Here is a 26,131-nt window from a genome sequence, read left to right on the forward strand (position 1 = left end):
AGCATTCCAGCATCGTTAGCTCCCCTCCACTAATGAGGTATTGATGCCCTCGGCCGGTGTACCCCCCTCGCCCTGTGAAGGATTTACATGTGATTGATTTTCCCCTCCGAATACGTGACTTTATTGATTGAAGATTGACCTTAGCCTTGAACATTCTCTCTTCCTTCTTTTTTGCTATGTTACATGATTCCATTTTTCATCCTCGATCACTTCAATGATTTTGCTAGGTCTTTGTTTTCTGAATCACATTCCCTCTTCTTGTTTGTTTTCTCTATTACCTTTTCAAATTAGTTGATTGATTCTCTTTATTTCCTCTCTCTAGCTCTCTTGATAAAACTACCTTGATCAAATTTCAGTTTTAATTTCTGTACATCTTTTAGTTCTGATTCTACTTTTTTTTCTCCTAGATCACTTTGTATTACATGAACATATACAATCATACCTGTCTATAGCGACCACCCAAGGGAAACACAAAAAGTGGTCTTTGTAGACAGGTTCCTTTAGTACATGTTTCAATGAGAAACCATTTTCAAGGGAAACAAAAAATGTGGTCTTTGTAGACAGGTGGTTGCTAAAGCAGGTTTGACTATATATTAATCTTGATGATCTCTCTATTTTTGTGAAACAATTAAATGTACAACTAATTGAATATATATTAAGTATTAATAACCATAATGAAAATAGATCTTGAAAAAAGTAGTTTGCAAGGAATAACCAATTTGCCCTATCTCTCTCTCTCTCTTTCTCTTTCTCTGTTTTTAGAATTCAGACGACGTCCAAGGCCCAGAACGAAGCCGACTACCCAGCCTATGGTGTTACAGGCCCAGGCGCACAGGTCACATCTTCCATGAATGTAAGTACACTGTCAGATGGAGTAGGGGGGGGCAAAACCAACTTCACCCCCCCCCCCCCTTTCCACCCCTTCCCACCCCCTTCCCTTCAATAAAACCTTTAGGTTTACCATTAGTACACACATAAGAAAAGGATGCCCCCCTTTTCAAATTTAGACACAAAAAGACCTGACAAATCAGGCTTTGGGGAGATTTTTTTTTTTTTGGGGGGGGAGGGGGCATGCCAGAAAAATTTTGCACTCCTTTCCTTTTACAGATTCCTGGATTTGCCCCTTTTTAAGTATCGAACTATCACTGTTACTTTAATATAAACTTTTTACTCATTAGAGTTCGGTCAAATAGTTGCCATGATTGGTTGAAGCATCATTGACTCCATGCATTTTAAGTAAACAAGTACACTTCACTAAAACTCAGTGCAAGTTAGATCTCATTGCAATCATTGAAGTAGAGTATAATTTACCCCAACCTCAGCATATGCTTTGTTTAAATAGATGCATTTGATTCATTCACTCATACTGAATTGCAATCATGTAATTAAGACTACCGAAATCTGTAAGAATCAAAAGAAAAACAATTTTTTTCTGAGTCTCTGTTATTAAAGATGAAAGGTGAATATTTTGTGACCTTTAATTCATGTAAAATTATTGTGGATCATTACAACAAATATTATGCCAGCTTGTTAGAATGATGAAATCTTTCATGGACTCCTGCTCAACTCATGTCTGTTTCATCCTCATCAAACTTTTTTGGTTTTGTAATTCTATGTTTCTTATAAGCACTTTTAAACGTTGAGAAATAGCATTTTGTCGTCATTCTGTTACCATGGAATACATGTAGTTTACCATTTTCTCTGATCGTTTTTTTAAAGCTTTTTTCTTTTTTTGTCCTTGTTAGAATGGGGACAGAAAACTTGCCCAGAGTGCCCAGATGTATCACTACCAACATCAGAAACAACAGATGATCGCCATGGAGAAGTACGTATTATAGAATATATAATTTCCCCATTTAATAATAATAATAATATAATAATATTGGATATTAATATAGCGCACATATCCACCCTGTAAGGTGCTCAAAGCGCTCCAATATTACCCCGGCTCTGCTAGGCTACCGATTCAAGGAATTCCTTCCTCCCGGTCCCTATTTACTTCGCCTGTGTGGCAAATGTCCTGCCAAAGGACATTAGTGCCGCGGCAGGATTCGAACCGCGGACCTTGTGATCGACAGTACGGCGACATATCCACTCGTCCACGACACCTATACATTTACACGAGATGAAATATTATGATGAGAGGAATGGTAAAAGGAAAGGGATTGGAAATGTAGATTGTAGAGATTAAAGAATGGCTGACAAATTAAAATCAGGAAGATAAAAAAGTGTATCACCTGCATGGAGCCAGGAGGTTATTAAATCTGTAAAATGATATGACAGAAAATATGATTTCAATACCCATTTACACAAGGTAATGAGAGGAAGGGTTTTAAAAAAAAGGGGGATTGGAAATGTAGATTGCAGAGATTAAAGAAGTATCTGACGTATAATGAGATGAGCAAGATGAAAAATGTATCACCTGCATGGAGCCAGAAGGTTATTCATCTGTGAAATAATATAAATTCTTAGCCAATATAGTATGCTTCTGGTCTTCCTCATCCTAATTTATTGGATACTTAACATTTCCCTTTCCTCATTAATTATATATTTGTTTCCATTGTTGTTTTGATCATCATGTTTGACCTTTTGTTTTTATCCATTTATTCATAGTTCACTTAGCGGTATTTTCACTTACTCATTGAAATAAGGGGGTCATTTTTCAGATATTGCCAAAATGAGAGGGTCTCATTTTCAAAGTTAATAACTTTGTTGATACTTCATACTTCTTGTCCGCAAATGCTCATTGGCCTATTTCTCTCATTTCTCTGCCCTTACTAAAGCCAAATTGATGTCACGAAAGGCTTCCTCTGGTGGAAGCAATATAGTTATTGGTAGAATAAAGGAGATGGCACATTCAGTAAAGTGTGTGCCATCATACCAAAGTTTTGGGGTTTGAATGTAACCCAGGTGGATGACTTAAGATGCCCCCACTCTATCCCTTGGATAGGATGTTAAATCGAGGCCCCTTGTAAAGGAAAGTCACCATGTTTGCACATTAAAAACCCGCTGCACTATGGTACACATGCACATCCCAATCAGTTATACCACAAGGATAGACCTAAAGGTCACAGTAATTCATTTCACTTTTTCCCTCCCAGGCACAGGTGATGCCAATACTTCATGACAATAAACAATTGTTGTACTAGAATACTGGTATTGTTCCACATATCTGATTTTTGTTAATGTTTGATTCTTATGAACTCTCCCTCATTCAGGCGTGAGAAAGGAGATGTTGCACGGGATGCCTCGGATTACGATTCAGAAGAAGAGAATGAAGATGGCGACCTGACTGTCTATGAATGCCCTGGACTTGCTCCGGTAAGTGAACTTTGACCTCTTCTTCCTCCATTTCTCATGATGATTTTTTTATCCTCTTCTCTTGGAACCTCTTTATCCAGGCTTTTCCAAAAGAATGACTGTTCACAATTTCAAAATGAAAACAATAACAGAACACAGAAAACATATAGCTTACCAAGAAAGGATATTTTATCGACATTTTCGTTTTCTCGTTGTATATTAATTGTTTTGAAGATATGAGTGCAAAATAAAAAAGAAAAACTGACGTGGGCATATGTGGCTACTTTGGCTGTCACCATAACAAACGTTTTTGTGAGAAACTGGTGCAATTAAAGCGTTTTTCAGACCAATTATCTGTAGATTGCAGTGTCATAACAGGAAGTCAGTATTACCTTTCTTCCTTATGGCCTTCATTCTGTCATTTCTCCTGTCATTTCTATATATATATAATATTGTTCATTGTCATTTTTATGTTGTTTTTAAAACAGAGCCCTGTTGTAAACCAGCCAATTTTAATGTTTTTAACAATATTTCGTAACGTTTATGTAGCTAAACATGATACTCTATATAAAGATGAAAACAAAAAATTAAAAAATATTTAAACAAAATAAATAAAATTAAAAAAAAAAAAAAAAAAAAAATTAAATTAAAAAAAATCTAAATTGGGTACGTCTTCATTTTCTTTGTTCGTCTTCCAGACCGGTGAGATGCAGGTGAAGAACCCCCTCTTTGCGGAGGATGCTTACCCCAAGCAAGGAGGAGAGGCAGAAGGAGAAGAGAAGCAGTAATGATCGATGACATTGCTGAGGAACCAAGCCCAGATACACCATTGCAGTGGCATACCTACCTAGGGGGCAGGATCAGGGAGGGATGGGGTGGGGTAGGGGGGCAAGGAGGGCGGTTGATCTCGGTGTTAAGCATCTTCCTCCTGTTTGGAAGTCACCTGGATTATCATTCCATTTCCAGGTTAGAGCTGTAAGGGCATCATTCATGTTGTGTTAATAATGTGACCTAATACCATTTTGGTCTTCAGCAGACAAAAACGTGGCACTGTCCGACCGTACAGATATGTCATGAATAAATATTTCACTTTTTTTTCTTTCTTCCTTTTTTTGTTGTTGAGGGGGTGTGTGGGGCTGTGAGGTCCCCGCTTGACTCATGACGTTTTAACAAATTTTTTGCTATGCCACTGCAAGTTAGATGTATCTGCCCAAAGTTCCTAGATAACATTGTGGGATCACTGGGTTATGTGCAATTTTGTTCCCATTCCATGCTCTTTAATAAGCTGGATTGTCAAACATCACTATCAATTATTTGGTTTCATAATTTTTTATTAATTTTTTATGAAGATGGAAAGATATACCTCACACGTATTGATTGGTAAATTCTCCTGTATACTCCAGCTGTGGTTCTGTGGGGATTTATTTTGTAGACATAAGTGATCTTTACAGGTTTCTATCATCATTTTGTAATTTCAAGGTTTAGAATGGAATTATCTGAACAAGAAATCCACTGCAATTAGATGCATATTCATTTGAACCCAGTTCTACAGATATAAAAATTAGAATTCATGGTGATCCAAAATTATGAATATAGATTGCCCGGTTGATTTGGGAATATTAACATTTCTTGTTTATAACCTTTTATTCGTCATTGACTTTTGTTAAAAAAGGGCATGTTTTGTATCAAGGGAATGTATTCATTAATTTATTTCTCTTCCTGTATATGACAATGATGACATAAAGTCCCTGTTAGGTTAAATTTAGAACAGAATCGAGAGGAAGAAGGGTTTAATTTTCTTAAATGACGCTGGAAAGAAAAGATACTTCTAAGCCTTCTATTGCATCATGCCGTCTTGAAGGACTGCTCTCTAAGCATTTCCTGTTGTGGTACACCACACATTTGTATGTATGAAGGCAGTAGCAACAACCACAAACTCTGCGCTCAAGTTGACGAGTTGCAAAGCAAAATTAGCCGCGTTGATCGGCCTACTTCTTACAATCAAGTCATGGCTAAGGAATTCTAGCAAGAGAGATGTTAGCGAAAAAGCACCATTGCCATTATCTGACAAGAGTGTTTACATTCTGTTTACAACCAATCACCTACAAGAAACAGCTAATCTCTGTATTAAGCCTATGGGAATGGAGGAATTCGGTTGTCAAAGAGTTAAATCTTACGTAGCATTACCTACTATCTTCCAGGGAGGCGGCTGGCAATGAGTTGGCAAAGGATTCAACACTGCCACGTAGGCACTTCCAATGTTATCAATGTTACCTTGCTTTGGGTCCCTTACCATATACAAATTTAAGGTTTCCTGTTTAAAGTATCCAAAAAGGGGGTTTATTTTGTTATATTCACATTTATTTGATAGAGACCCTTTAGGGGTCAAGAAAAGAAATAGAAATAATTGTTGTTCAGATTTGTTGTTGATATCAGGGAAATCAATTAAGCAAACAAGCAATTCAGTAGACATGTGATTAAAGTTTGTTTTTAGTAATAATGGACAAAATAGGCAAAATTCACAAAGGTTTGGAAAGATGAAAGTTCTTAAATTACACTGTATGCAGTTGATCTTTTCCTATGGATCGTAGGAGGAAAGCAAAAGCGACATTCTCGTGCCATTTTTTGTGTTATGTTTCTTAGGTGCACTTGAGAAATTTGTGATTGTTTTAAAAATTGTGTTTTCCTGCATCACTGCATTTAATAGATGAAGTCTTCAAAGAATACCAAGTCGATTAGTGCTTCAAAAATTTAGGTGCCTCTGCATGCGTACCCTCTATAGGCTAAAGTTTTATTTTATGGTTTTGTTTTATCATTTGTCTTAGCCACCAGTATATGTGCAATGTATAAGTTCAGTGTTGAGGAGTATTTATTTATGTAGAATTATACAAACAATGGTATAATGCTTAATGTAGTTGTGGTCTATCGTTCGTTATACTTTAGCTTGTTTTTCGGTTACCAAATTTCAGATGGTTTGGTAAGGGTCTAAATTGAAGTTAGTGTTGAGAGGTGTACTTAGATAACCTCCTGTAATAAATATATCATTAAGCGTTCTGAAGCAAATTGACATGTGACAAGACACATAGTGTCAACCAATTCAATGGTTGTGTGTCAAATATCGGTCAAATTAGTATGACTTGCAGAGAGGTACGGTATCCAACAAAATTGCTGTTTACACTTCAGTATTCCATTCGCTGCTGTCATCTTTTACAACCAAATTATACTCTATCTTGTCATGTACTTATCATACATGTATCATATATATATATATATATATATATATATATATATATATATATATATATATATATATGTATTAACATCAGAAGTAATACAAAAGAAATACATTATTATCAGATGTAAAATACATAAATTACATAAAACAAGTTATTCTTGTAGAAGGCATTGCTTTTAGAAGCTGGTTGAGCTTTCTTAATTGTACTTAATTTCTAGTTTTTGCCAGCCAGTAGCTGCAACTGTCACCAACTATCATTCTGTGTCCGAGGAATGAAATGGTGAAGAAAATAGAGAGAAAATATGATGTAAATAAGATATATTTTGATTAGTATAGGATAATTTTTCTGATCAGTTTTATTCTTTCTCTTTCCTTCAAACGTTTTCCCTCTTATCTCTATCTCTCTCTTTCTCTCTCACTCTCTCTCTCTCTCTCTCTCTACCTCTCTCTCTCTCTCTCTCTCTCTCTCTCTCTTCTTTTTGTCTCTGTCTATATCACACATCAATCAACAGATACTCACATACTGTCTTTTACTCACTCTCCACCCATCATCTTTATTTGTTTATTTTATTTGTGTATCTATCTGTGAACCTGTGTCCTTGTTCAATTTGTTCTGATCTGTTAAGAATAAACACCTCGCATGAACTATTTCTCTCTCTCTCTTTTCTTTTTATCTGCCTTTTCAATATTCTCTCTCTCTCTCTCTCTCTCTCTCTCTCTCTCTCTTTCTCTCTTTCTCTCTCTTTCATTCCTTCTGTGGCCCTTCTGTAAGCCCATAAATAAACCTATGTAAATTGATTGTTTCATATAAAATGGACGTCGAGTTGTCTTAAAAATTCAGACAAAAAATTTTAAGACACAATAAATGCATCATTCATACATATTGTAATGTGTATTTGAATGAATATTCTGAAATTATATTTCTCAGAATATACATGTAGATCCTTTTTCTGTGGACAGAGAAAAGATGACATATAAGAACACTATACCTGATTATATCCTAATTAACCTTTTATAATCTTCTTCTCTGTTTAAAAATAGAAATTCTGCTTTCTCCCTGTAACTTGTGTGGTTTTAAGCCCACTGCTTCAAGCTGTTGCTCATAGCTTCTTATACGAGTCAAGGATACTGAGGGATGTATTTTTGGCAACTTGTTTTTGTGAATTTTTCAATTTTCTGTGCTCATGGAGAAGCCAAATGCTGCGTAAATTAGGAATAAAAACTGTGTGCTTGAATTAATTGTGGGGCAGCAAAGATGGAGAAGAAAGTTGTTTAGCCATTGTACATGAATTCTCTATTAAACCTGGGTTATGGTTTTTGCATCAACATCTGTTGTTTGTCCATAATAATGTGCAATGATTTGCAGAGCTGAAGCAAACCTATCTATGGTCACTGAGAAGTATCCGCTCTGTATTGTTTTTATTGGAATATGATGAGCTATGAGCGATGTATAATTTCAGTATCTGTTGAAATTGACTATCTGTATTCATTCTTTTCATACTTTCACTTTCTTTCTTTCAACTTATTTCTGTAAATACATCTTTGTGAATGTGAATAAATTATGGAGTGATTTATCTATAGTACTAAGATAATTGTGGACACAAAAAAAAATTATATTGTTGTAAATAGAAAACTAAAAGAAGGTATATTCAGTTTAGAAGCAAATACATTCTAACAGGCGGATGTCTAATCCGGGTCAAATGAGTATGGGATTATTGTTTTTTTAAATTTTATTTATCTTGGATGAATGGAGTATATATATATCAATATCAAAATTATATATGAAAATTCAGAATTGTTTCCATAATGAAGTATTACAAATACTCCTTTTATTATTGACAATATATGTATCATGTTCCATAATTAGGCATGACATGAGGAGTGGTATTGATAGATACAATACTGATTTCTCCCCCCTCCCCTGTACATTTCTGGTGTATTAATCATATAGCTATAAATCTCTATGGTTTATTGTAATTCCGAATTCGGTTTTCTTCTTTTTTATTTGTGTGTGTACGAGTTTGGTTATGGAGGACCATTCACCACATTTTATATAAGAAAAGAATACTCCTTCTTGACGACGTAGTTTTATATTCTTCATGTATTACGCTGATTTTCTTCATTCACATCTAAGATGTGAATAGTACAGACGCTAATCACAAGTAAAGATACGGGTTTCCAGGTATGCACGAACATTTTACTAAAGAATGATTCCATGCTTTTATTGTTGAATCGCAAAAAGTGAGCCTTTTATTCATTTATTTATTTTGTTGTGCTTATTGGCTTCATGCTATGTTAAAAAAACCAAAGTGCTGTGTTTTCTTAAAACATATTTAGCTTAAAATATACTGTTTTTCCTTCATTTATCCACCTTATACACCATTTTATTCAAATTTGCTCTCATATAACCTTTAGTAATATCTGAAAGCGATCAGAGATACTGTTCCAATCTCTTATGTACTTTGCAAAGACAGCCTATTTTATTTTCATTCTCATTAATCTGTTACTTAAAATTCTGATAATAGTTCATTACCCATTTCTAAAAAGTCTAAAGCCATAATGACTTTTTTTGCCCTTAGTTTGCTCGTTTGTGTTAATTGAATCGTAATACACTCGTCAATGATTTCACTAAATCTGCAAACAATGTATTTATTTTTTGTGAGTAAACAATTCGCATCCACCCTAGTATGTTTGAAAGTGCGTGTCAGAATTAAACTTAATGATCGTAGAGTACAATTTTGCTTTGTTTCAATTGTCTTCATTCGTTTTTAATTAATTGCTTGATCAATCGATTGATTGATTGATTAATTGATTGGTCAATAATGATCAATTGATTGTTTGGCTGATTGATTGATTGTTACCTAACTTGTTGATTGACTGATTGCTTACATAGTTGCTTGATCAATTGATCAATTGATTGTTTGGCTAATTGATTGATTGATTGTTATCTAACTTGTTGATTGACTGATTGCTTAAGTAGTTGCTTAATAAATTGATTGACTGACTGATTGATTGATTGATTGTTTGGCTGATTGATTGTTATCTAACTTTTTGATTGACTGATTGCTTAAGTAGTTGCTTAATAAATTGATTGATTGATTGATTGATTGATTAATGATTGATTGTTACCTTACTTGTTGATTGACTGATTGCTTAAGTGGTTGCTTGATCAATTGATTGATTGGTTGCTTGATCATTATTGATTGATTGATTGATTGGTTGATTGATTGATTGATTGTTACCTAACTTGTTGATTGACTGATTGCTTAAGTAGTTGCTTGATCAACTGATTGATTGGTTGCTTGATCATTATTGATTGATTGATTGATTGATTGATTGTTACTTTACTTGTTGATTGACTGATTGCTTAAGTGGTTGCTTGATCAATTCTCGCTACCCCAAATAGCGATTCTGCCGAGATCCGGGGAAAATCCTGAAAACGCGCATTGCATTATGGGATAGCTTTTCGACATTACAGCTTCCTGTGCAGGCGTTCGTGATCACAACCCTCTCTTTCACGGTAGAGTTTAACGGCCTTTTGTGCTAAAGTCACTAATTCTGCCCGAAGCTTTCCATTGCATATTATAATCTGTACAAATTACACTGATTGGCATCGATTTTAGCGTGCGTGAAAACTCTGCACAGCGAACACAGGCGCTAGCGCCAGCGGGATGGGACTCTATACCGGAAGTTGTAGTGACGACCCGAGAGAGTGAAAATTACCTCGTCTCGCGAATTTCGAGATTTTCGTACCTATTTAGGGTAGCGAGAATTGATTGATTGGTTGCTTGATCATTATTGATTGATTGATTGGTTGATTGATTGATTGATTGTTACCTAACTTGTTGATTGACTGATTGCTTAAGTAGTTGCTTGATCAATTGATTGATTGACTGATTGTTAATTAACTTGTTGATTGACCCAAATGAATAACTCAATGAAGTTAGTAAGAAATAACATGATTATTCTAGTTTGAAGGGGAAATGCAGCCTTGTTCACGCAATAAAGGAAGGTTAGCAAGATGCACATAAATAAATGTAATCAGTGTTTTAAAATAATAATCCAAAAGATATTTGATAAAGCGCCTTTTCCTTGCAGTTACAAAGCGCTGCACACACGCTCCACAATGTTTGGGCCACTTAAAAACAAAAGTTAGACACGTCTCAGAGATCAGTCAAGTATAATATGTAGGCTGTCGATTTAGTAATTTCTAGCAGAATAGATATGACTTGAGTAGTTTCTTGAACTGGTCAACAGCTCTTATTCTTTAATTTAAATTTTCCATATCCGAGAAAATGTGTGCTGCTTTACATTAATGCGACTGAAACACACACATAAATTATATGTTCATGTATTTAAATTCACTAGCAAACAAGCTGACTACAAAATCTACTAAGTTATGCAGTGACTTACATACTGACTGACTATCAAACGCTTATTCGTTTACTGACCAACTGACATTAACACCGACACAGTTATTCATATTAGATGTATTGTCTAATTGACTAATGTACAAACTTGCAAACTAATTTACTAGTGTATTCCTTGACGGTATTATTACTCACATCACAAACTATCAAACATTTAATGAAGATATCCTGATATATTTATATACAAATCAATCTTTGTTAATACAAGTTAAATAGAATAATTTGAAATAAAATTCATGTGTGTTCTATTGTTACTTAAACTTCATAAGATTGTGGCAGCGATATTGGTTGTTTCTCAATAAACATTTTTAATTCAATTCAGTAATATTGCTCTCAACTCTAACATTCATAAAAGAATGCTAATCTCAATATGAGAAATACTTATTGGAGCCAAATGAGAAATGCCTATTTGGAGCCAAAAGCAAATGTGCGTTTTGAAGATATCGCATAATAATATTGATAATTATGTTTAAAGTATAACATTGAACATCAAAGAAATCAACTCTAACATTCATAAAAGAATGCTAATCTCAATATGAGAAATACTTATTGGAGCCAAATGAGAAATGCCTATTTGGAGCCAAAAGCAAATGTGCGTTTTGAAGATATCGCATAATAATATTGATAATTATGTTTAAAGTATAACATTGAACATCAAAGAAATCAACTCTAACATTCATAAAAGAATGCTAATCTCAATATGAGAAATACTTATTGGAGCCAAATGAGAAATGCCTATTTGGAGCCAAAAGCAAATGTGCGTTTTGAAGATATCGCATAATAATATTGATAATTATGTTTAAAGTATAACATTGAACATCAAAGAAATTAAATAAAACGTTCTGAAGACAAAGAATGTTATGAGAAGGAACAAAACACAAACGCAAGGAGCCTCAAATTATTGGCTGAAGAGTAGTATTAAGGTACAAACGTATTGTCTGCATAAAACATGTTCTGCCTTCATTGATGCGTTCGCACAATAAACAAAGCCACTAAAATTGCCTGATATTGATTTTCCTTTTGTTCGATGTGAAAGTCTTAATTTGTTTCTTCATTTATTAACATTTATAGGCAAAGTTAGAACACAGGTTGGCTGGCCTAAAGTGAACAGAGGCGATTCTAGAAGATTTTTTTTAGGGAAGGGGGGGGGGGGGGTAGAGCATAGGGTCGCCTCGGGAGTTCTTGCATCAATTTTCTACATTGGCTTAAGCTCCCCCCCCCCCACCCCCACCCCCCCCCCCCCCAAAAAAAAAATAAATAAATAAATAAATAAATAAATAAAATAAAAAAATCCAAAAATCCAAAAATAAAAAAATCCATAGAACCGCCACTTTTTGCAAACGGCTCCTCCTTTTAAATTTGTAACGGCCATCATATGTATTTTGGTTAGCAATGTTTTTTTTACTGGTAGGTCGGGACTAGCTGTGTCGTGAAATTATCATTTGATCGGAACATCTTTGTTCCACGGAAAGGAATGCAGCCCAGTTATGTATTCAATTCTCACGTATTTGAGAGCTTTCACTTGCCTTTGCTCTATGAATATTCACTTCAAATTTAAAAGCAAAAAATGAAGGAGATCCATTTTTGTTTCTCTATGTTTATAGTACTTGGCTTGACTATATATAAAGAGGATTTTAGTAGAAACTGGAATGTAGTGGAATACTTTGTTTCAGGCTTGTTATACGCTTAGATTTCACTATCGTTGAGAATCTGTTTTGAACTGTCGCTGGGCGTACTCTTTCTTCTCTCAGACGCTGCTTTGTCCACATTGGTACTTTTCTTTTCTGTGGCACCCTCAACGTTTGTGCCTCTGCAGCGTTTCATCTTCGTTTGCCACAGCCGAAGAACCTGGATATGAAGAAAATAGACAGACGAGGATAGTAAGCATTCTTATCAAGTGGGAATGTCGTGGTCGAGCGGTTTAAGGCACTTGACTGGAGATGTGAAGGTCGAAGGTTTGAATCTCGACACGGCACTGATATCCTTTGGCAAGATATTAACCTGCACTTGCTACTCTCCACCCAAGGTGTTAAATGGGTACCCAGTAGGATGCGACCGTCATTAAAATGAAATATATTCAAAAGCAGAAATTCAAGTATTTTAGACTTTTCATAAATTCCACATCAAGAACATGAAATTTTCTTGAAAATAGAAAATTTGAATGATTTGAATCAACATTTTATGCCTTTTAAAATAACTTTTATAAAATGTTTTCAAGGATGCTAACAGCTTCCATAACTGTTAAGTTCCACTTAGAGATAAGTTCATCTCAAGATCTTTGTGAAACACCCCCTGGTCTTTTCAAAGTGTTTTTATACACTTAAATCCTTTTAGGGCAGACTATGGAGAGATTTGAAGCTGCCAGAAGAAGGAAAAAAAAACGAGCAATGCCGAATATTTTGGTGATGACGAAGTGAGGAGACGATGATTCACCTACCTTCTGATTTCCAACAATGGAGAGTGAGACACCGAGTCCAGACAAGGAGTTGACGACGTTGAAAATGTACCAGATGATTTGATTGCCTGCCATAGCAGCGACCAAACCAAGGGCCCATGTGATTCCCAACGTGAATGAGAGCTGCAACAACAAAATACAAAAAATTGTCTTATAACTATATTTCACTATAATGTACACTTCAGGTCAATCGCCAAAAGTGTTGATTTGGTAAGCCTAACGAAACACTGTGTTTCGAGAGTCACTACGTGTCTATTCAATGTTATGTTCTCATATATGTAGAAAATGAGATCAGGAAACGTGAGATAGTTGCAAAGTTTGCTTAAAATCATGAACAAGGGCCTATACCGTGTTTACTGCTACATCATCATCTGTTGAACTAGTTCTTAAAAAAACCTTTGAATAAAAATGTGAAAACTGGAAAGGTGCTCATGGACGTTATTTATGTAATCATTGTGAGGCTATGAGGAGATTGTGCACACAGTGTGTGCGGGCAAGCACTGAATCTAATGGCCGGGGTAATAGTATATTTGTAAAGCGCTTAGAGACATTTGTATTAAGCGCTATATAAAAGCTAAATATTATTAAATATTATTATTATGCACCGACGGTGCATTCATGATACACAGGTGGAAATAGTCTTTCCAGAATAGAAAACAAAATTCTTATGAAGCATCTTCATCATTTAGGAATATGTTCAAAACCTCTGAGAATATTTGGGATCGTCTGTAAATGCTATAAACTACGAACAGGTTTATCTTACCTTAATAGCAAGCCAGGCGATTGCTCTGGGCTGGATGTTGATGGATGATTCTGTTACATTGTCCATTCCATCCTTGGTCTTGCTGATACTAACCAGAACCACGATAAAGAGCGCCGTGTTGACAACCATGAAGAAGGTGAAAGGTAATAGAAATAGAGTTATAATGGGCTGACCGGCAATGAGCCAACATGTACCCACAGTATTGTAGATCCTTCGCTCCGACAAGAAATGTATGAGGACACCGATAGTGACGATGATGGCGGGTGAAAACCATGCGTACAAGGAGTAGATTATGAATTGGACGTTGCCCTTGATCCTGAAGACCATCCTTTTGGAGTTGACGCGGAATGTCCGGGTCATGTCTATGGCAAGAGCGTTGGCCCAGAAAAACACACTGAGCCAAATATAGTGAAGGGAAACACCGAACAACAAGCAGAGCCATTCGGACGATGACGGGTAACTTATCAACAGAAAGATGTTTGCCAGCAGAAGCGAGATGCTCAAGCAAGATATGATTTTGCCAGGTAGGTTCTGGAGTTCTGGAAAGGTACACATGGTGACTAATGTGGCTAGTAATGAGATGATGGATATGGCGTTACCAACAAGCGTCACGTACGTCTGACTGTTGAGGATGTGGCCTTTGAGTTTGTTCGTGATATTTTGATTACCAAACATATCCTCACATACCCGGACAAATCCATTCCCATCTAGTGAGAACATATCGGATGGAATGACTATGCCACTCGCTTTATGTAGAAGTGTACCGTTGAGTACATTATCCCAGTCAAACTCCGAGGAATTAAAAGAAATCTGCCTGCACATCAATGGGCTACTGCAACAATGGAGATTAAATCTTGACCATTCCTTGTTGTTATCCGTGTAGATGGTCAATTTCTTGGGCTGATACTCATTAAACATGTCTTCGTTTAGTAATAATTCGTCGTACTCATCGTCCGAATAGTCGGTGGTGTCTTTCGCCCATAAGACTCGAAGGAACACATCTCCTTGAGACTCGGTGCATATATCAGTATGAACGGACAGCGATTCGTAGGTTTTCCATTCGACAGAAAGTACCGACATTGTTATACCGCTGTCGTAAGCCAGAAGTCGTACTGCCCGTCGAATCGCAGATGGCATATTGGTAAAGTTTGATGTGTTGTCGATCAGGTGTAGCTCGAAGACAATGCTTTGGGTATGGAGGGTAGAGTTTCTAGTCGATGAAGACACTGTCTTTAGATTCTTGATGTTGACATCAAGTTTCTCGCTTTTCAGAGTAACGCGAAATGTGACCATTATGAGGTTGAGCGCCGACTCATGATTAGAAACAGCTCGGATTTTGAGCCAGGATGTTCTTTGCCGGTACTTGTCCGTTTCTTGCAATTTTTCTTCGTATTTCTGTTTCCAGAATGAGCTATTCGTTGAGCATTGGTCAAAAGTAAGATTACTTGGTTTGAGGTCTTTCACACAGACCCCATTGATGACAAATGTGTTGCTCGGGCAGTAAATCGCCCGGCATTCTTTGAGAAATGGATCTAACCACTCATTGATGTCACAAGACGACGAATTCGAGGACCGTACTAAGTCGTTGGCTGAGGTCGTGAGTAGGGCTCCATCTTTCATAGAAAATGTGAATAACATCGGTAGAGCAAATGGTCTACTGTTTCGATCTCGTATCTCGTTTTCAAAGGAGCACGTTATGTTGGTCGATGTACCATTGAATTCTTCGTTACAGAACGCTGAGTGGACATTCTTGTACCAATTTCCATGAACAATTACAGGATAGCTGTACGTGTCCCTTAATTGTTGACAAGTATTTTGTGCTGATCCGCGACTGCACCTGCACCTATCCTCGGATCCCTGCTCCTGTGTACATGATCGAGGCATCTGTGTACCCGGAGCCAGGTTTGGCAAGATATCGTAGTCACAGAGTTTCATCATGATACCTACCGTATCTAACACATCTCCTTGGTAGTGATTTGTCTGAATCCTGTTAGATCCACAGTCGAAGCCTATTTTCCAGAAGTAGATGTCTTTGTATTGTATACCACTACAAAAGGCACAATAGATGTTCCGGTAGTGCGTATCATTGGTCACTGCCACAGGGAGTGACGCTAACAAATCCAAGGTAGAGGTAGCCATTTGGCACTGCTGCTCCAGTTGACTTCCGGAGTAGGCTGAATCCATGCACTTTTTCACGAATACGAAGTGTTTATAATTTCCTACCTTAACACAGGCCCTATCGCCTAAATGCATGTGGGATCTCCTTAAAGACAGGTCGAAGTCTGGATAGTTAGCGACGATGACACTCGGCGGGATCAAGAAATTGTCCCCGATGGATGACGCAGCTCTGTTGCCTTCGTCCTCCTGACTCACAGAGGACGACAGACTAGTATCAGGTACAGGCAAAGACGAAGCCACCATCCTCGTGTGATGGCGAATCGCTAGAGGGATGCAGAGGTGTTCGTAATCAAGACAGCAGTCGCCGAGAATAAGGCACTCGTGGTCACACTGGCAACTTCGAGAGTTGGGCAGCGACGAACCGCAACGGTTGGTGCATGAAAAGCTTTCACTTTCACAAGAGCCGTTCATGCACATGGTAAAGAGTTCTTCAAGACCGGAATCTTCATCTGGAAGTCACAAAAAAGAGAAAAGAAAGAATACTGCATTTTGTGACTACATCTACATGATACATGTCAGTTATGGGACAGTTACAGATTAATAAGTGAGAAGGCAACTAACTGCAACGCTCTTCAGTGGAATGGGGAGTGTGCTGGCCGTAAAGTGCAGAATCGTCACTGAATTTAGTGACTGGGGTATTAATTATGTTAGCGCTTTGGTCGGTTTACGTTTTAACTGGTAAGACGCTAAGAAACATATTGAAATGTATATCTCTATTATTTAGTCATTTAGAATATAAACTATTTTGACTAAATTATGTTCGCACCCTTCTGCTATACATAAAATAATAACTATCTTCTCAAATTTTGATGGAAAAAAAACCCTCGGCGGTCGTGTTCATGAAGATAATGCAGCTCAAGAAAATGTGTTGGTTGACATTGCGAAAAACCTCGAAACGTTTTTTTCAAGTAAACCTATAAATCACAATGATTTAATGGCTTGAAACGTTAACTCCTCTTTTCAAATGAGATATGCCTAAATTAAACTCAGAAATAAATTTTGGCATTCAATTTTTGCACTGCATCCAGTGATTTGAATTAATGGTTTTCAACTGATCACATGGCTTATTTTGTTTCCCTTTCATTAGTTCCCTTTAAAGGCCGGCTGTACTAGTTTGGTCAGGGGGGATTAGACCACACAGCGTGGTCAATGACAGGTGGCTATCTCATCAACTCAGCTCTCAATTAACATAAGAAAAGGATGATCATGGGGGACCAATGGTTACCAATTATGCTTTGTTTTATATATAGAGGGAGCAAGTAGCTACAAGTAGGACAGTGTAGGAAACTGTTTTAAAAATTGGAAATACCGTGAATACACAATGCTTCTTTGTTCGGAAAATAACCTTAATCCTAGGCCTTGATACATCTAAAAAGGGTTAAATGTACAAAGATATGTTACTCAGTAAATATAGAATGAAATAATTATTTGTCATTTGAATTGACAATTGAAGAAAAGAAAAAAAAGCTTTGTGAGTTCCGTCATTTTCTACATTCAATTGGTGAATGCACGTAGCACCCGATAGCAAAGAGTCTGAAAAGGTAATCAACCTCAAGCAAATTTCAATAGCTTTGTGCAAACATCACTACGATGCATGTATATAACATAGCCACAATGTGATGTGTCGAGGCATTTATTTGGGGTATTGAATTGAGTTTGTTTCTCGAAAGTCTTTCTGATTGTATAGTTGGAAAATATGAAATCCGGCATGCAACCCACCGTTATGAGTATCCGACTTTTTGAAAATGTTCCCATCGGTAGTAGCCATATTTCTCAACATAGGGCCATACAAAATCTGATGTGGGCCTTGGAGACCCTTGTAAACTGTCATGGCTGTTGTAGAAAGCAGTTATAAACTGACCATGTTTTCACTGAATAAATAAAACAAAGTTATGATCAATCTTGTTCAATTAAATTCACTTCCATTACGGTTGATTGTATGGTATATGAACTAACTGGATAAGGATTCGTGGACATCCCTTTATAACAAAATAAATATGGTTGTATTCACGCAGGGTCGCCTCATAAAGTTGTTCTTTCTAAGGACCTGCTATCATGTTTATAGAAAGAAACATGATTAGAGATAAATTTCTCTCATCACAGAAAAAAATTAAAGTATCTTACCCAACACATATGCGTCGACGTGAAGGTGAGCAGACAAAAAGCCGAGAAGAACAAACAATAACTGATGAGTCTTCATCATGATGAACATCCCAAAATGACGGAGACAATAATTTCATGAGAAGATATCACATCAAAATCATCATTTCAAAAGGTGAGCGATTGTTCAGAGAATGTATTATATGAGGCAACAATCTTATTCCTCGTCTATCTCTGTTTGTTTTTTCTTCCCTGTTTTCGATTCCACGTTAGCTCTCGTATTTTTTCTGACACATCTAACGTATCGAACTTGTGCCTTCATCATTTCGAAGCTTTACAGAAGATTCCAGTCTCCAGTGGAGAGACTGATAGTTTCTTGGAGTCTTGTGAAAGACGGACACGCCCTAATGCCATAGTTACAAAGACTGCACTACATGATTAGTAACGTCAAAACACCAACGTCAATGCGGATTGTACTACATTGGAAGAAGAAATCAAAGAAGTACTCGCGCCCGGGACTCGCGCGCTTCAATCTTAATTTCTGTTTTATTTGTTCGCAACAAAGAATACGATTGGTCAACAAGCACATCGTGTGTGACCAATCACGAATCACAATTATTCAACCCGTTATAGTTAGAAGCGATAGCGTTCGCGTTGATTATCCATAATGAGATCAGAATATGGAATATACTCGAATGCACTAATACCATGTTTAAGAGAATTAAATATCTGACTTATAGTCTTCTATTCCTCATTACGGAATACATATGAAAAGCCTAATCAAATTACAATTTTTCAATTGTCACAACATCAAATACGCTACGCCTACGGGTTTATACCGTGTTTATATTTTCCTTTTATTTTTGTTACTTAAGTCAAGAAAAAGAAACTCAAATAATTATTTAAATGTTGATGATGATAATAATGATAGCGATGATAATAATACACTAATACTGATAACCATATTGATAATAATTTGTTACGGAATTTGTGATTCCTACATACATGTTTGATGTAAATTCTTTTCAATACACAGTATTCATATATCTCAAGTACATAACATAATGCATGTAACTACACTGTTGGTCATAATGATGGAAAAATTATTTTTACCCCAATTTATTGAATGATTTTGACAATGATTTATTCCTAATAGATCTAGATAATAGTATACATTCTCAGATTTTATTGAATGACAATTAGTGAGTGTTTGTTTTGGGTGACTGCTAAAGCATGTGTTGCTACTATGCTAATCAACTAGGGGACATACGTCCTTAAGTCATAACTGACAGTAATGGGGATTAATGCCTCATAAAAGGGCACTAAACCTGGTTTGTAAAAGCGCGTCATATGACGCACAAAAACCAAGGTTTGTCGACAAACCTCCTTTGTGAATTCGGGCAAGTAGGTCCATGCTTGAAGTCTGTTAATTAATGGCTCTGAGACTCTATGTAGAATACTGCCCTCTACCCTGGAGGCTTAAGTGGCTTTTCAATAGGTTTTAATAAAGTTATTTGTGAGTATAGAAAATAATCATATTAATATGTAAGTAAAGCGCTGAATGAAAGCGCGGATGTGTGTGTGGGGGGGGGGGGGAATCTCGTACTCAATTTCAAGGAAAACAAAGAAAACAGACTCACAAGCAGGCTAGCCCGTCAAAGCTTGGAATTTGTCATAATTGTTATATTATGTTGAAAGTTGGAGAGTACTCCTTTGCAGACCATAGCAAACGACGAATCACGCTAATACCCCAAGTCACACCGACAGCCGAACACCGGAGTGACAAAAGACCAAAAATTAATACACATATCCAGGACTTTGTCGATTACCTGGAGACGGTTTTGAGGTATGGCCGGGGCACTAACGCATGTTTATATATGTCAGTCACATCTACAAGATCGACACCAAACCGAAGCCAGACCGATCACAAAATAACATTACCACGAATAACCAAGAATCGGTCGGTATAGATTCAGTGTGAGGTTGGTTCTTTGGTGTGAAAGGGGTATTATTGGTACCAATTCAAATACAATTATTAAAGCGATTCATAGTGCATTCATTAAGTTACATCAACTTAATGAACTCGAAAACTAGTGCACTAACTTAAGCAAGGGTATATGTGCATGAGATTTTTAGCTATTGCTGGTAATATTTTTTTTTTTTTTTCATCTTAAAGTTACCATTCAGCTTTTTGGAACACAATCTTGTCGAAAGAAAATAGCATAACAATGGGTCAATAAGGTCATGGGAACAAGATTTTAAGCCTTGCTTAATCCATTGCTTTAGTTATAATGTTATCTGATATTGAAATTATTCGTATGATGGGTATAATTACTGTTGATATTCAATGAAAATCAACATTATGCTTCCCTATTTCCCTCTGATTATTGACAAATGTTCATGGATACATTGTCAAACAATTATTCAAAGCAAACGACACAATATTTTAGTTTCTCCCTTTACATTTTTTAAATACTGATCTTTGATTGTTGAAAAAAAAATATTTAGGATATAGGCCTATCGTCAGGCAAACAATGGCAAGCAGCCAAAATGATAAATTCCGTTACTTCTCAGCTATTTAACAATGTGATATAAACCTCTAGTGCAATTTGATATTCCATGCATAGCTAATAATCACTTCAGTGGCGTATTTTTTTGGGGGAGGGGGCGAGAACCCCGAATAAATGGTTAAAAATCCCAGAAAGAGTCAAGAAAAGAAAAAACAGGGAGAGAGTTAAATGAAACGAAAAATAAGACGCTTTGACACCCCCTTATAGTTATACCCTCCCTTAATTAATTGCCTCGCTAATTTTCATTCATATATTCAACCCTAATTAAGGATGATTCCCCGCCCCCGCCCCCACCCCCCCCCCCCCCTTGGTGTCCATGCTCCCTCACTACGCCACTGACTCGGTTTGCAAGAAAAAAAATAAACAAAGAAGTAAACAAATGAATAAACCAACCAATAAACAAAAGTCAAACTATTGAATAATAATCAGTAATCTGTCATCCTGTCTATAAGGCTATTTCATTCAATACTAATTTAGGTAAAAGTTTGATCAGTAATGGAAACAAATTTTATTGAATACTACTTCAGTAACATATTCATTCTTTGAATATTTAACCTGAAGTTCTGAACAGGGATTGTGATTAGGCAAATTCTATTTTGGGACGCACATGTACATAAAAACTGTAATTTCTATGAAGGACATACGACTCTAAAGTCAGACTACGTCTTGTCTTTGCATGAACTTAACCCTGGTTTATAAGGAACCAAATCGTCATAAATGTTCAAGAATACGGAAATGAAAGGAATATTCCCCACGGCGGTTTACTTCCGTGTTGCCCTCGCGAAGCAGACGACACACAGCATGGTGTAAAGCTATCGATAGGCAGGGTGCACGGACAAGGCTACATGCACACAAATCATACACACACACACCACACACACACACACTTAATATACTTGTCAATGAACGCTTTGGAGCATATCAGGGCCATCATCATATTCTGTTACACATCCAGGCGGGATAAGAATATCGCAAAGTGGTGGTGGCGAGAAAAGAGAGACACACCAAAAAGAAGAAGGACGGATGTCGCCGAAATAGCGCATTGTAATTACACATCGCGTATAAGTGGTGGAAAAGGGGAAGTGCCAGAGTGTATATGCAAACCGAGCACAGTTGTATAGTAGACAGAAACGCACGTGCTGGTGTACTGGAGTGTCAACAAAGAGGGGGAAAACCGGGATTTGGGCGGAGAATCGAGAAATAACTGAGAAAAATTCATTCTGAGTATTGCATTTGAGGAACAAGGAAGCAATTCAAAATGCCTCGTACAACTTTTGATCGTTCGAACGTGCAAGGTAAGTAAAACAGTGTATTCATTTTGTTCTCAGCGTAACATTAATTAAGTATCGAATTTGCGCGGTTTTCGTGATAATTTTTGAACGATATAGCAGTACGGTATTAGGAGCAGGTGGAGGGTCAATAGTGGGCTAATGTAAGGGGCCATGACTCCAGATAGTCGTGTGTGTAAACGAGGTCTAAATATGAATAAATATATAAATATACATCTTTGAGAGAATTGCTTATCGTGTATGTGAAGGATGATCGCAATTTGCCACCTGATTCGTACGATCTATCAGATGGCGCAAAAGCAACATTAATCGTAAAAACATCCTTATTTGATGAAAATCCGTACGGCAGATGGATTACTCGGTAATTTGTTTCGCGCTTCTCCAATGTACATCTTCACGTGTCAAATTAGATTATTCTGAACCTGTACCACATCATTTGTGTGTACGTGTGTTATTTGACTATTAAACTTAAATCAAATATATATATTTCATTCATTAAGAACACTCCATTGTTTACAGCCCCAACAAATGTTTCTTTTTTCCTTATTGCGACCTCAATGACGTGAATTAGCTGATTGGAATAAACGATTGCGTACGCGGCCCGTACAGTGCCTTCGGCAAATCTAATCGCACTAATTCTAATTTCTGTTATAAGCATTTCAAATTTCTAATCCTTTTCACTTTGATGACTGCATATTTTTCTTTACCACTGTATAGTACGTGTACTTTCGTTTGATGTTATGACCCTTGAAATTAAATAATAGATTTTTGTTCCCCTTTCTTTTGGAATTCAAAATAAGCTCATGACTGAGTTATGAGGTTTAGGTTTGATGTAGTGAATTGTCGGGAAAAACTGAACATGTGTAAAGACTGCATGCCTCTTGAAGTTCAAATCTTGTTGAGGCCTCTGACACCGTTTTGTAAATTTAGAGGTCACCGTGAGTGTCACGTCTGTCCGTTTGAGGACGGTTGGCACTAAGTAGACATGGTAGGGAATAGGAAATAGTGGGCTGGAAAAGGGTACTTTTTATAAAAAGTTTGAAAACTGAATATTTTACTATCATGCTTATTCTTGTTAACTTCTAACTTAATAAGACCTACAGTTACATCATACTGCAACTATCACAAAGTCCGATCTTGTTCAAAATACAACTTCATCAGATCCATAGCATGATTTGAAAAGGAGGCCATAATGTTACCTTAATAACATATACAGGCTGTTCGTACTCCATTTTTTTTAATGTCGTATTAAAACACGAATACCCTCATCTTATTGATGGTAACTTAACCTTGATATAAGGCCTATACTGCTGGCTACAGTCGCTACATCATATTAAAACAATACAAATATCAGTCTTATGAATCCCATCGATTACCATGATTTGAAGAATAAATTATTTATAGGCTACCTTGAGCATACAGGCTGGTCGTACTCCAATTTCTTTTATGTCGTGTTTGCATGAATACCCGCATCTTTCAATATCTGGAGTGATGTGCCACGATCTTTAGACTCTATACAGGCAGGGTTGATGTTTGAGCTGACCCCGAAATGTTATTGTATCAACAGATCAATTATCTCATGATAAGAATCGGAGAATAAACACCAGCGAAAATAGAACCCGATGACAGGGCACGTTATCGAATTGTTTAATATCTGGTACCATGCTGCTCCCCCCTCCCACCGCCTCCCCCACCGAGCATGCCTGTCTCGTGAAATGTAAAAACAAACACTAAATTCTTGATATAACTGTTTGAAGTGGAATACCGTCTCAAAATATGACTTATGACTCAAAATATACACTAAGACCGCATTTTCTGTTAACTGTAGTATATCACAACAACCATATAATTCTTGTGATGTTCGAGCGATGATGCTGGAAAGTGGACATGTACAAATAAACATGATTTTTTTTTTCGCGCATTGAAAACTGTGCAATGGGTAAGGGGTGCACTGATAGAGTAAAGGTCATATGAATTCGTTATGATAGTCAAGTTCTGTAGCTTGAAAGTAGAAATGTAAAAATAAACACCATTTTCACACAATGGTGCCTGTGCAACAGGAAAGGATGTCAATTTACGGGTTATGTATTATTTTCTGCACCCTTCTTATGCTATGCACACACTGACAAAGTAACGAATATCTAGATTAAGTTTGGTATTCACATTCTGTTTCTGGAAATGTGAAAAATGTTTTCACGAAACATTTGAAGTGTGGGTGAGGTGTCTATTTATAAATGTATTCATTATGGCCTCCACTTTCCTTGATAGAAAGAACATGGTGACAAAGAGACGACCATACATTTCTGAAGATATTCTTGTTATCTTGCTCGAAATGTAAAAAAAGAAAGGAAAAATAGAACACTGCTTCCATGACATGAAAAGTTTGCAGTGTTGACGGGGTGTCTATTTCCAAGTGCCTTCAAATAACCCGCACCTTTCTCGATCTTTTCCTCATTTAGAACTCCAAACTAACGACCATGAATTCGTTATGATATTCATATCGTGTATTGAATGCCTTTGGGTTTGGATAATCAAAGTCATATACTAACCCGTTTGTTTCATTCCTTGCAAATGTGCTCCTTTCCCTTCCTGTAAAGTGTAATGATAAAACACAAGGTCTATTATAATTATATACAGTTCGTCCGCTGCATTCTTAAGTTGATTTCGAACAATATCATATCGATTTTCGCGCCATTTCGTCCTCCAAACCTGTGAATGATTGTGATACAAAAACAAGAGCGAGAGCTTGGACAATACAACAGCAGATTCGAAACCCTAAATTTACCTTCAACCTGATACAGTGTAGTCTTCTAGGTGGTGTATGAAAACAAGAGGACTACAAAATGATACACCAAGGAAACGGGTTACATTTTTTGTCGAATGTTAGATATTACTTCTTAATCAAAACGAGCTTTACATTAACGGAAAAGAATTGTCCCTTGCTATCTTTGGTCATAATGCACCACATTTGAAGTCAGGCTTGTTTAAATTGATAAATTTAGATAACGTTTGCCAAGCCCACACCAGTATGTGTCTGTGCATGCGTATGATATTGTGGAGGGCAGTTTACCATGATAACCATTATCTAATTAGCCTCTCAAGAACTCGAACTTTAACAATTGATTATTTTGTTATCGCATCTTGTCCATGAATCTGTAACGATAAATGTGGCTAAATTCAATTTTCATGCTTATTTCGGTTTATGATGTAAAATTATCTCGAAAATTGAATTGTGTACATAGCCTACTTGTGATCATGAATACAACAAACATTACAAATGTAAACATCATACAGTACTCCCGTAAGTACGTTGAACTGCAGCCGCCCTCAGAGGTGTAGCGTAAGTGTATTGAGGGGGGGGGGGGCTCTTGTATCATTAGGGCACTGATCTTATTAGGTGGATAAACCGCCATAATTTTTTATGGGGAGGGTTTGAGTGCTATTGTTTCATGTTCCTTTCCCCCTTTCATTCTTTCTAGTGTCATTTATGATTGTGTTTCCTTTCTTTTTTCGCCATGCAAATGCGGGCATATACCCGTAGCTATAGCTACACCACTAGTGCTCATTAAATATCCCGAAAACTTTATATCTGTAAAATACACCCTGTTTGGGCAGGGCATAGATAAACCTATGAGTTAATCATCCTTTGAAACTCTTCAGCAGAATAGTCCCACGTGTGTAAAATGATGAGGTATTATAGAGTGGGTTGGGGATTACACAGGCGTTTTTGTATCGTGTGATATTAGTCTAGCTGGAGATACAGTACATGGCATAGTCCGTTTATGATACTAATGAAGCGAAACTAACTGGA

General features: G+C 36.7%; 3 protein-coding genes across 3 annotated transcripts in view; 2 read left to right on the forward strand and 1 right to left on the reverse strand.

The window, feature by feature from the left end:
• The window catches only part of LOC100890165 (neural proliferation differentiation and control protein 1), a gene marked incomplete at its 5' end in the record, with an annotated part of 38,848 nt that extends 29,577 nt beyond the window's left edge, over positions 1 to 9,271 (forward strand). Inside the window, 4 exons of the mRNA XM_030997115.1 lie at positions 763 to 853; positions 1,746 to 1,825; positions 3,219 to 3,321; positions 3,999 to 9,271. Of these exons, the coding sequence (XP_030852975.1) occupies positions 763 to 853; positions 1,746 to 1,825; positions 3,219 to 3,321; positions 3,999 to 4,088 (364 nt within the window). The remainder of the gene's footprint in view (positions 1 to 762; positions 854 to 1,745; positions 1,826 to 3,218; positions 3,322 to 3,998) is intronic.
• Positions 9,272 to 12,651: 3,380 nt separating this feature from the next.
• On the reverse strand, positions 12,652 to 18,925 carry LOC100889913. The gene is made up of 4 exons (XM_003729855.3): positions 18,486 to 18,925; positions 14,184 to 16,810; positions 13,403 to 13,543; positions 12,652 to 12,813 (listed from the first exon to the last, which is right to left on the reverse strand). Exons 1-4 carry the CDS (start codon positions 18,571 to 18,573, stop codon positions 12,652 to 12,654), a joined length of 3,018 nt encoding a protein of 1,005 aa, XP_003729903.2. The 5' UTR covers positions 18,574 to 18,925.
• A 3,011-nt stretch (positions 18,926 to 21,936) lies between these two features.
• The window catches only part of LOC115929190 (allograft inflammatory factor 1-like), a 21,932-nt gene continuing 17,737 nt past the window's right edge, over positions 21,937 to 26,131 (forward strand). The window contains exon 1 of the mRNA XM_030997662.1: positions 21,937 to 22,326. Within this exon, the coding sequence (XP_030853522.1) occupies positions 22,290 to 22,326 (37 nt within the window). The 5' untranslated portion in view covers positions 21,937 to 22,289. The remainder of the gene's footprint in view (positions 22,327 to 26,131) is intronic.

The sequence above is a fragment of the Strongylocentrotus purpuratus genome, unplaced genomic scaffold, assembly GCF_000002235.5.
Source record: "Strongylocentrotus purpuratus isolate Spur 01 unplaced genomic scaffold, Spur_5.0 spur5_scaffold_4, whole genome shotgun sequence".
Classification (NCBI taxonomy): domain Eukaryota; kingdom Metazoa; phylum Echinodermata; class Echinoidea; order Camarodonta; family Strongylocentrotidae; genus Strongylocentrotus; species Strongylocentrotus purpuratus.

What these genes read in the sequence shown, in the direction of transcription:
- LOC100889913 (XM_003729855.3), bottom strand. Translation starts at nt 18,573, where the DNA reads ATGTTCATCATGATGAAGACTCATCAGTTATTGTTTGTTCTTCTCGGC. An exon ending in CGTCGACGCATATGTGTTGG is followed by an intron (nt 16,811 to 18,485) that starts GTAAGATACTTT and finishes TGTGACTTCCAG; the next exon opens with ATGAAGATTCCGGTCTTGAA. An exon ending in CCATTGTTGGAAATCAGAAG is followed by an intron (nt 12,814 to 13,402) that starts GTAGGTGAATCA and finishes CTTCATATCCAG; the next exon opens with GTTCTTCGGCTGTGGCAAAC.